A 12,042-nucleotide genomic window follows, 5' to 3' on the forward strand; every position below is an offset into this window, starting at 1 on the left:
CCCAGAGGATATATGAAGAACAGGGAAGATTGTTATCACATGCAGTAAGCAACCAGTGCTTGTTAGAAATTCCTGTAGCTCCTTTAGGCTACCGTCACACTAGCAGTATTTGGTCAGTATTTTACATCAGTATTTGTAAGTCAAAACCAGGAGTGGAACAATTAGAGGAAAAGTATAATAGAAACATATACACTTCTGTATTTATCACCCACTCCTGGTTTTGGCTTACAAATACCGATGTAAAATACTGACCAAATACTGATAGTGTGACGGCAGCCTTAATGTTGCTGTAGGTCTCTTGGCAGCCTCCAGGACCAATTTTCTTGTCTTTTCATAATTTTTTTAGGGATGGTCAGTTCTAAGTAATGTCACTGTTTTCCCAAATTTAAGGCATTTCTTGATGACTGTCTTCACAATGTTCCATGGTATATGTAATGACTTGGAATTTTTTTTGCACCTTCTGCCTGATAACTTTCAACAATTAGATTCCTTTGCTTTGTTATAAGCTGTTTATGGACCATGGCATTTTACTGTATAAATACAACTAAGAAACTATCTGGAAAATCCTAATTGTCACCATATAGAGTTTAGCTGTTCTATCAGAATCAGCATAAATTATGGCAGCTCTGTACTGACTGCTTATTAACATGAGTGTAAATGTAATTGGATAATTATGAGCACAACCTCATTCCCAATTATAAGAGGGTGTACACATTTGTGTAATCACATTATTTTAGTTTTGCTATTTTTATTCTCCCCCACAAAAAAGTTTTCAGTTTGCTTTTTAGTGGATTTGTACAGATTATGGGCAACATTAAAGGTGCAAAAAGTTCTGAAATGATTCTCCTTAGCGCAACCACCTTCACACGTCCTGATGATTCCTGTACTGGAAAAAACAGTATTGGTGAGATTCATGGTCCTTGTACCAGCCGTATGTGGCCTCCGTGTATCTATTTCCTGTCACTGTGTCCTATCCGTATGTCCGTGTGCTGTCCGCATCCGTGTGTCCATGTGTTGGCAGGGTGCGGTCAGTGTGACACGTATGGAATGAAATGAGCATAGGAACAAAATAGTGTTAGGTGTTAAAGATGTTCAAAGATATACATAGCGATAAGAAACAGGATAGATAGATAGATAGATAGATAGATAGATAGATAGATAGATAGATAGATAGATAGATAGATAGATAGATAGATAGAAAAAATGAAATAAATGAATGGCCTCCCGCTTAATATTTCTGTAGTGTGAAGTGTAATGTGTGACTGTGATAACTGGTCAGGTGAACTCTTTTACTTCAATCAGACATAACATCACTCCCCTTAGTGGCACAGCGACATTACTGCAACGACCAGGACTCTGGGGCGCTGCACTCCTCCTAGAGTGCAATAGTGGAAGCTTTAACCTCATGCCCTAAATTAAAACTCAGAAGCAAGCACCATAAATTTACATCATTGGCTATTATCTAGTGATGAGCGAATATACTCGTTACTCGAGATTTCTCGAGCATGCTCGGGGGTCCTCCGAGTATTTTTTAGTGCTCGGAGATTTAGTTTTTCTTGCAGCAGCTGAATGATTTACATCTGTTAGCCAGCTTGATTACATGTGGGGATTCCCTAGCAAACAGGCAACCCCCACATGTACTTATGCTGGCTAACAGATGTAAATAATTCAGCTGCGGCAATAAAAACTAAATCTCCGAGCACTAAAAAAATGCTCAGAGGACCCCCGAGCATGCTCGAGAAATCTCGAGTAACGAGTATATTCGCTCATCACTAGTATTATCACGTTAAAAATGATCCACCATTTCATTCGCAAAGATGTTAAGTAGTGTCTTGTGATTAGAGAACACTATCAAATGTCTCCACATAGGCTACAGATGCAGGACAGAACTAATCTAATGACTTTCCAGGATTGAGGTTGCTTAAAAGGCTTTAAGAAGAGAACTATGCAGAAAATTATTTTAGGTGAGGTTTTTTTTTGCAATAACATAGTATTCAACTTTTAACCCCGTCTGTACATATGACGTTCTCAAATGCAGAGTCTGCATCTTTCTTGGAAGAAAATCATATTCCTTTATTAGCCACAGGTGGATTGGCTGTTAACTTGTTAAATTCCTCTGTCAATCTCTGACAGCAGTATTTAACATACCCCAGCAGGGGGTGTGCCTCATTCCACGCGCACATCAGTGCCCCAATGACGTGCTCACGGGGAGCTGATGGGTTGCTGCTCAAGACCTCTGTGCTTGCATTAAGATTCTCCTGTGAAAGGCAGTGTTTAGCTGGCATTTATAGGAGACCATGATTTTCTCTATGCATAGCAATGTATCAGTGATGTTATGTGTAGCACAACCGATCAGACGATCACAGCTTCAAGTCCCCGAAGGGGACTATTAAATAAAACAAAGCAAAACATTTTTTAAAAAAGTTTTAAAAACTATACAAAAATAAAGAAGTTCAAATCACCTCCCTTTTGCCCCATTAAAAATAAAATAAAAAAACAAAACAAAAACCACTTATTTGGTATCACTGCATTCGTAAAAGTACCGTATATACTCGTGTATAAGCCGAGATTTTCAGCACTTTTTTTGTGCTGAAAATGCCCCCCTCGGCTTATACATGAGTCATTGTCAGGAATGCCGGTGGGGAACGGCAGATCAGTGCAGGAGCCGGCGGCTTTAGCACAGTGGCAGCTGCTGCTGCAGCTGCCGGCTAACTGAAGACATCATACTCACCCTCCTTGCTCCATCGCTGCATCTCCTTTGTCCTGGCGCCGGCAGCTCTTCCTGTGCTGAGCGATCACGTGGCCCCGCTCATTAAGGTAATGAATATGCACGCGTCTCCACTCTCATAGGCATTGAGCACATATTCATTACCTTAATGAGCGGTACAACGTGACTGCTGAGCACAGGAAGAGCTGCCGTCCCGGAACAACGGAGATACAGCGATGGTGTGAGGAGGGTGAGTAGGATGTGGATGAGCCGAGCCATGCGAGACCGGGGTGAGCCAAGCCATGCGGGACCGGGGTGAGCCGAGCCATGCACACAACAAGGGGAGCCACACATGGCATGACAAAACGGGGGAGCCACATTCCAGGACAGGGATAAGGCGACAATACATACTCGGCTTATACTCGAGTCAATAAGCTTACCCAGTTTTCCGTGGCAAAATTAGGTGCCTCGGCTTATACTCGGGTCAGCTTATACTCGTGTATATACGGTAAGTCCAATCAATCAAAATAGAAAGTAAATGAATTCAATGGGTAACAGGAGTGACAAGAAAAGAAATCAAAACGCCAGAATTAAGTTTTTGTTGGCCACTGCAAAATTGCAATAAAATGCAATATGAGGTGATGAAAACATCTTATCTACTCCAAAATTTTATCAACAAAAACATCAGCTTGGGGCAAAAAATATAAGCCATTACTCAGCATCATATCATGAAAATTTAAAGCGGTCTCAGAATATGGCAATACAAGCAAAGTTTTCAGGGTTTTTTTTTTTTTTTTTTTACAAATTAAAAAAAAAAAAATTCACCACTTAAAAAAAAAAACTACACGTTTGGTGTCTGTGCAATTGTACTGACCTGGAGAATTATATTGGCAGGTCAGTTTTACTGCATAGTGACCACGGTAAATAAAAAACCCAAAAAACAATTGGGGAATTGCACTTTTTTTTGCAATTTCAACACACCTGGAATTTTTTTTTCCTGCTTTCCAGTGCATCACATGATAAAATGAATGATGTCATTCAAAATTGCTACTCGTCCCACAAAAAACAAGCCCTCATAAGGATATGTGGATGGAAAAATAAAAGTTATGGCTCTTGGAGGAAGGGGAGGAGAAAACAAAAGCAGAAAAATGGAAAATCGCCCGGTGTGAAGAGGTTAAAGGGCAGGCGTCCGAATTTTGTGTTTTGCTCGGATCTATTGTCTGAATTCATTTTGAAATCTCTGCCTGTAACCACACTTGAAGAATTCCCCGCTGACAAGGTCACTTCCATTTTGTCACGTCCCATCATTTGAGTATCAAATTATCAGGGGAACAGGAAAAATGGTGAATTCTGAGTGGATGGGGTTAGAGACCTAAAACCTGCTCTTATGCAGGGGAAAAATGAAACTATGCCAGAATCAGTTTTCTCTGGGTGATATGAATGACGCCTAACAAGGTCACAGAGATCTCGCTGCCGGCGATTACTGTGCCCGGGGAGGAGATCAGAACTTTGTGTCCTTACAAACACCGCTCCTCATCCATCCCATCTCTCACTCAGAGGCAATGAAGAGGCAGTGCTTGACCAAGAGTTTATTATTTTATATGTCTGCAAGCCTTTGGAATAAACAGAAAATGCTGTGTTCATAAGAAGATTGCAACTTGTGTGACATATAAACCAGTGCATATAGGTTAAAGGGGTTCTACGGGCCAGAGAAAAGTGTTTGGCAAGCACTGTAGTATGCCAAAGGCTAAGAGTGTGTAATATACGCACTGTCAGGATTCGGCTTGGCTTGCCGATTTCTAGTGGTCACCAGGTGACCTCTCACTCGATGTTCCTACTTACGGTCGAGTGGCGGCTAGCTCCTCTTGCTGCTTCTCTCCATGAGACTGTAAGGGTGTGTGTCGTTTCGATGCTGGCGTACCTGCTGACTTATTGAAGCAGAAGACACCTCAGGAAAATGCTGATTGGGTTTCTCCAGAAGCCACCTGAAGAATGGTCCGGTCATTTCTTTTACCTGCTTTGTGGTTTCCAAAGCCTGAAGTGTTTAAAAGAAGCTTGAAAAGACTGAACACGCGCACAAGTCATTTTGACATTGAAGTTCATTCCGTTTCGCATTTTTTTTGTATTCAGATGGCATATGGGTGGGCACATGATGACTACTCACACCACCTAAAAAGGCTGTCCAACCTTAGGGTACAAGTCTGCTGTCACTGTGTCTGCAGACTTGTGAATCCTCATATCACATGCAGAGAGTGCTGCGAGGTTTCTCCGATGTTCCGATGCTGGGAGCGTGACTGCAAGTATGTAAGTTGCATACATGTGGTCACATGCTGACTAGACGTCCAACGAGCCCGGACACGTCTGGTCAGAATGTGGCTGGCATTATTCAAATCGTACACGTGCAGTCACATGTCTGACCCCTCCCTGTACCAGAGAATACTCACAATGCACAGAGTATGTGATGCAAGTATTCACAAGTCTGCAGTCACGGACGGACTGATAAGTACTCTACAACCCCTTTAAGTTGGGCGTAGCAGGGGGTGCCAAGCTGAATTTTTGACCCTGATACAGGAAAGTTAGATTAGCCTCTGATAATACCATGTTTTCTGTTATTAATATGTATTTATACATTTAGATATGATACACTATTCTCAATTTAAAATTGTGGATTTGGAAATACCCAGAAAAACTGAAAATGTGAATATGTGGAAATATATCATATGCAGAAAGTCTTAGCCCTTACGGATTTCAAATTACTGCTCATTTTTAATGACTGGCCACAGATTAGTGATTATCATAATATGGAAATATTTTTTTTCTCCTCTTTGATGTATTATGCAGCTACATTCTTAGAATACAGTTTTGCTAATGATGACAAGTACCATGTGAGACCAGTAGGTGGCAGCAGAACACCTTACATAAAAGCTCCTGTCTATTAGGCAGTATTGACATTTGGAGAATTGAGGCAAATTAACCAGGGAAGAGGGGCGCGTAACCATTACAGGCTTAGGAGGCCGGCCAGGAAGTCAGCGCCGGGGAATATTAATGGAGACGCGCCCATTAACCGGGGTGTACATACTTAGGACGCTATGGTACTATGGGCAACGTTTGGTTGCCAAGCAACACTTGTATACACAGCCGGCCGACAACAGTTAACAGCAATTTACCGTGAATGTAGAAGTGACAGGAATTGTAGAAAAGTTTATAGTTACCACATGTCGCCTGAAGAATAGTTCAGGATGGACTGTGAAGCCTGTGATATAGGGCTGTGGAAAAGGATTTGCCCCCTCACGTTATTTCGTTTCTCAGAGTGTAATATTAGACAGCAGAAACCTGAGCATAAATATAATCAACAGCATTGTGTTATAGGGATCGTATGACCATAGGAAAGAGGGCGAATTCTGGGTAAAATGGCGCCACCCTCAGCCAGGCATGGCACTACTGCTTATCCCTCAGGGCTCGGCCACAATCTTTATTTGACCAGACTTGCTGTGGACATTATTCCCTTGCAGAGAGCACACCTGTTTCAAAATGGCTGCACATGGAGGAGCATGTGACCTGACCTGTCCATCCGCCTCCAACGTCTCACATAGTGTATCTCATGGAGGAGACAGATGGACAAGTCTGGTCACATGTCCGTCCACCAGCTGCCATCTTGTGGACAGGAGAGTTGTGTACTCTGTGAAGAAGGAGGAGAATCTGTCCTTAAGACGTCTGATAAAATAAAGGTAATGTGGTCGACCCCTTAAACAAGGTTGTCCACGCTATCTTTTGAATAGGTTCTCACTGTCAAGATTGTTAGTGGTCTACTACCCCGCACCCCACGGATCAGCTGTTGTCACCTGCGGTGGGGACTAGACGTTACAGTGTAATAGACCGCTCCATAGAAGGTGTAGTGATCGCTGCCAGGTACTGCAGATCAGCTCCTATGGAAGAGAACAGGATCTTCTCTGGAGTACCAAGCATTGGAGACTAAACCGTATGTGGACTTGGTGTGATCCACCCTGTACACGGTTTATATCAGTCATTGCTGACGGTGATACCATCTGATCAGCGGACGTGCGTGATATTGGACCCCCACCGATCTGAAAACCGATCTGAAAGTAGTGGAAAATCCATTCAACTATTGGTAGACCGCTTCCATAGATAGATGAAGGGCAAGAATGCCATGTCTCACAGTTAAAGGAGTGGTCTGAGAGAGTGTTGGACTGGGATTAATTGGACTCACATGAGGAAATTATTTTTAATAACATCCTCCAAGTTCATTACAATCAATGTTGTTATTGCCCACACAGGACAAATCATCATCATCATCAATTAGTAGGCTGAGAAGAATCATCCCATAAAAAATAAACAATGCAGAAAAAGTGCTTAGGAACGACATGGGGTGGTCACCTGCTGGACTTTGAGCCTTTTTGGACTGTGGACCCATTCATTTATCTTACCAAATGAAGAAAAACAAAAAAGTATTTTTCTCAAAAACAGCGCCACTCAGGCCCAGAGGGATTGCCTGGTATTGTAGTAGAGCCCTATTCTAAGGGTTTCAGGAAAATCTTATCTTTTGTTGAATCATCAGAGGCCCCCAGAGTGTTACCCCAAAATAAAAGAGCAGAGTATCAGCCAATAGCCCACACTCCTCTCATATTAGGGATGGAATACGGGGGGGATGGGGGCGCCCTGCGCTCATTCTGATCATTACCCTGCAAGTCTGGATGATATACAAAACGGCAGACATGGCATTGTAAAAACAATCTTTAATGTCATTTTCTGTTAAATAAACCATTCACATTTGACAACAGCGATCGCGCGATGTGGGACAGAAGTTGAAAAAGCAGCAGAAAGATTTTTTTTATTTTGACTTATTAAATAGAAATACTAATAAATACATGAGAACCATTAACAATGCATTTCCCTGAGTTTACCGCATTGATTGAGAAGAACAAATACTAAAACTAGATCACAGGGTGAAGTATCAGCCTCGTATGATTTCATTGTGAGAAGTGGGTTGTGGAGTGTAGTTACATATCATAGAGCAGATTATCCGAAAACCAGGGAACCAAAACAGAAGATACTGAAATTATGCCCAATTTGGCCTTCAGTTTTGATTCGGCTTTTGTTTTCTGGTGTGACTGTCAAGCATTTTTTACAGGCTTTTTTTTTGTATTTTTTGCATTTTGATAAAATATGATAAAAATCCATTAAATAAAAAAATCAATTTATTTAAATTTAGCAAAACTGCCAGGGACCCAAAAAGTGTGGGAAATATGTAATAAAAATAGCAGAAATAACCCCGGAAAAAAAAATGCATCATCTCTATAAAACACAAAAAAACAGAAAAAAAAAGAACCCTCAAAAACAATTTACAAATCTGCAGCAAAGTGGATTAGTTGAAAGAAAACGTGTAAACATTTGGAAGGATTGTGAAATGTATATTGTCAGCAACTCCCACGAGGATTTTTTCTGTGGTTGCTCTGCAGATCCGTCAGCGGCATATAAACTGTTTTATGGCAGCCTGCATTCTGCTGGGGAATATGTAAGGCAATGGGACAAAAATTGAAGTTTTCAGCAGCCCATCACCATGCCATCATTGGAATGCTGTTTTTAGGAGCATTCACAATAATCACAAGATTTAAAGAGATTGTCCACTACTTTCACATTGATGACCTATTATTACGATAGGTTATCAGTGTCTGATCGGTTGGGGTCCGACACCTAGCACCCTCACCGATCAGCTGTTATTGGCGTCGGCAGCTGCCGCTGACCGGAGGTACTAGCTTATGGAGTTGCTCCATCTTTTGGTAGTCGCTGAGGCAGGGTACTACACATTCGCCTCCTATTCAAATCAATAGGAGGCGGATGTGTAGTACCCAGTGGTGGCCAACATCAGAAGATGGCCAGGTCCGCAAACGAGTACTTCCGGCCAGCATCCGCCACGACTGATAACAGCTGATCAGCGGGTGTGCCTGGTGTTGGACCCCGGCCGATCAGACATTGATGACCTATCCTAAGGATAGCTCATCAATGTAAAAGTAGTGGACAACCTCTTTGAGGGTTCATTAGTAAATCGATAGTTTTTTGGGAAACACAGAAGGGGTAAATAATCATACATTTTACAATTATAGTTTCTTACTTATAGATGGTTGCGTTATTGTGGTTAATAACATTTTACTAGAACTTACAAAGTGCCACGCACACAGTGAAGAGTGCTGGTTTAATAAAAAGATCATAAAACAATATAAATAAAAAGTAAAAAATAAATGCATTTTTTTGCACAAACTACCATTAATATGATGTGGAGAATATATGTGCAATTGCTTTAAAAAAGGTTTCCAATTAATTATTTTAACTTTTCGGGACAGAACACTGATAACATACCATTAATGACCTCGCCTTCCATACATAAAGCATTACCCAGGAAGCATACTCTTCATCACAATTTAAAAAAAAAGATAAAAATCACTAATTGCAATTGTATTTTTCCTTTTAAGTGTATTACATCTGGGATTTCAAGTATTGATTTCTAATATCCCACAAAAGTAAAAGCATAACTAAAAATAAATAGAGTCAACAAAGAACTAGATACAGATCCACTTTCTTTGTTGATGGCAGCTCAAGACAAGAACATTTTCTTAAAATGACATTAAATTGGAAATCAACATTTGTGGCAAGCGGGGAAAATCTTGGCACATATATTTGGCATAAAGAAATAAGATCCAGTATTGGGCTTGTATACAGACCAGTATAAAGGTTGTGTTTTACCAGGACAGGTCATCTTTACATTAATGCACTGGTGGCAGACATGCATCCAACAAACAGTGCTAATCATACGGATGGACAGAGAAAGCCCCATCCCTGTCTCCACATACTTAAGAATCTGGAAAAGGGTTACATAACCCATCCTGACTTTACAAGATGAGTGATCAATTGGTTTCCAGTCCTTTTTTTTAAATTAAAAATAGTACCACCGTTATCCATGTCCTGAGCTGCAAAACTAAATTTACAGGCGGGAACCACTTAAGGAAAAAAAAGTTGACCCTGTTACATTCATTCCTGCCTTAAGGAGTTGAGGCAATACTTCCATGGGGCACTTAACTGGTACCTTAGTTTCCCATTAAATGGGTTATCAGGTTTAAAATCTTAATGACCTATACTAAGGATAGGTTATCAATATCCCGTTTCTGGGGGTCCATCGCCTGACACCCCTACTTATCAGCTTACCGTGCTGATGGAAGCCAGGTGTATGAGCGGAGCTGGAACACCACAGCTCTGTTCACTGTGTAGTGGCCATTCCCAGGTACTGCAGCCTAGCTCATATTCATTTCAACAGAAGCTGCAGTACTTGGAATGGCCACTAGACCGTGAACAGAGCTGTTCTGTTCTTTCTCCATTCACTGTTTACATCCGGCCTCTGTCAATGTTGCCAGCTGACCGATAGGGCTGCTGAGTGTCGGGCCCCCAGTCCTCGGATGCGGATTGGCCATCAATATCTTAGGCCTGGAGAACCTCTAGTTTTAATATGTTAATATAAAAGCATACTGATGGCCGACCTGATATTTGCTAAAGAAGACCTGTCCCACGACTCATTCCGCTTTACTTCTAAATGAACTGTCAGTTCTGGAATGTGCCATAAATTGTTAAAATAAGACGACTTAAGTCAAAGACTAAGGGAACATGATTCAAGTTTCTGGATTTTGTGCAATTACCTTACACAGACTACCAATACTTCTGTGGTTATCAGCGGCTGGATGTAATGTAAAATTGTAAACTTGTGATGTAGATGGTGACAATGTCCCCATTGGATGGGAAGAACAGAAATTAAGACAGGAAACCGTGCAATTAAAATGTTGTCTGCCAGCAGCTCATCATTGAGGACCAGTTTATATCTGTACAATTCGTACACAAAGGTTCATGGATATACTTCATTTTCCTTCACATAAAAAGTCGATATTGCACCAGTCACAAATTTTTCAACTTGGATTCCAGTGTATAAAACAACTTCACAGTTGAGGAGATGGAGGCAACGTTGACCTCTTTTTCCCAATATGGGTTACTCAGCAGCTGAACAATATATACAAATACATTGGGAGATCCTCCCAATATCATCTGTCTCTAAACAGTGACTGTGCTGATCGACCTGCGGTGGTTAGATCTGATGAAGTCCTCCGTGTTTTCTCTTAAGAGATCTGAAACTCCTTTGGATGGTGCTACAGGTCGTGGAAGGGGCGATATTGGATTGTGCCTATCCCTGGGAGAATTGTTACAGCTGTCCCCATGGCTAGGTGAGCACACATTGTGAAGCACCCTTTCTGGAGTTGCAGGTAAACCACTGAAGTTAATGGTGGAGTCGTAAAGGTGGGAAGCCATTTCCATCTTATTCTTGTCCCTCCATTCTTGTATTTTGAACTCCCGTTCTTCTTTACTCAGTTTGTCCAGTTTGTGAGCTTCGATGATCGGGGCTACACCACATGTCCCTCTTAGTGCTTTGATGAAATACCTATTAAATAAGATTAAGACATTTATATTAGTATAAGAAGATCACTGCAAAATGATAGACCCCCCTCAAAAAAAATATATATATAAAAAGAGATTTTAATTTGGTGGTAAAGAGGGGAATTTTCATGAGTAACTATGCCACATCTATCTTAGAGGGGAAGGGGCCACTTTCGCGAAGTCAGAAATTGAGAGGTGGCCTCTCATCTGTAGCTCTTCCTACCAACTTGTGTGGGCGTTCCAAAAATTGCCAAGTAATCGCACTGGGCAATCTTCTAGACTCCCATAAAGATGAATGGAAGAACCACACAGGTACAGCCACCTCTCTTCTCCTTCCACAGCAGCATGAAATGGGGCCTCTTGTTTGAGATATATTAGATTAGGCAGCCGCATCCATTTGTCATTTGTGGTTATGCCATAAAGGTCCCATATAGCATCCATACAGATGTGACTATGCCTGGTACTACAGGTCCACCCACTCAAGCAAGGCCATTCCACTCCTCCAATGTTGGAGCTTTGCCTCGGCTAAAGTTCATATTCCAAACACAAGACCTATTCTCTCCACATGTCCTAGCCCTTTGATGACGATGAGAAGGAACTTGGAGACACAAATGAAGGTATATTACTTCTCAAAACCCTCCGCCACTACAAATAATCTACATAGTCCCAAACCTATGCAATTAGGATAACTAATGAATGTGTTGGAGGTAGTTTCAACAGAAACTAAGCACAGGTAATCAGTGGACCCTTCACGTGGCCAACAATTCAGTGGACCTTTCCACCTACTTGTTTTCCATCTACTCCCAACCATCTCTGAATCCTATATGGTCCTAGCTGTTATAAAA

General features: G+C 41.4%; 1 protein-coding gene across 2 annotated transcripts in view; it reads right to left on the reverse strand.

The window, feature by feature from the left end:
* Positions 1-7,441: 7,441 nt before the first annotated feature.
* Positions 7,442-12,042, reverse strand: part of ATP10B (ATPase phospholipid transporting 10B (putative)) — a 605,931-nt gene continuing 601,330 nt past the window's right edge. For both annotated transcript variants that reach the window (XM_069763782.1, XM_069763783.1), the window contains one exon: positions 7,442-11,201. In XM_069763782.1, the coding sequence (XP_069619883.1) occupies positions 10,817-11,201 (385 nt within the window). In that variant the 3' untranslated portion in view covers positions 7,442-10,816. The remainder of the gene's footprint in view (positions 11,202-12,042) is intronic.

The sequence above is a fragment of the Ranitomeya imitator genome, chromosome 4 (genome assembly GCF_032444005.1).
Source record: "Ranitomeya imitator isolate aRanImi1 chromosome 4, aRanImi1.pri, whole genome shotgun sequence".
NCBI lineage: Eukaryota > Metazoa > Chordata > Amphibia > Anura > Dendrobatidae > Ranitomeya > Ranitomeya imitator.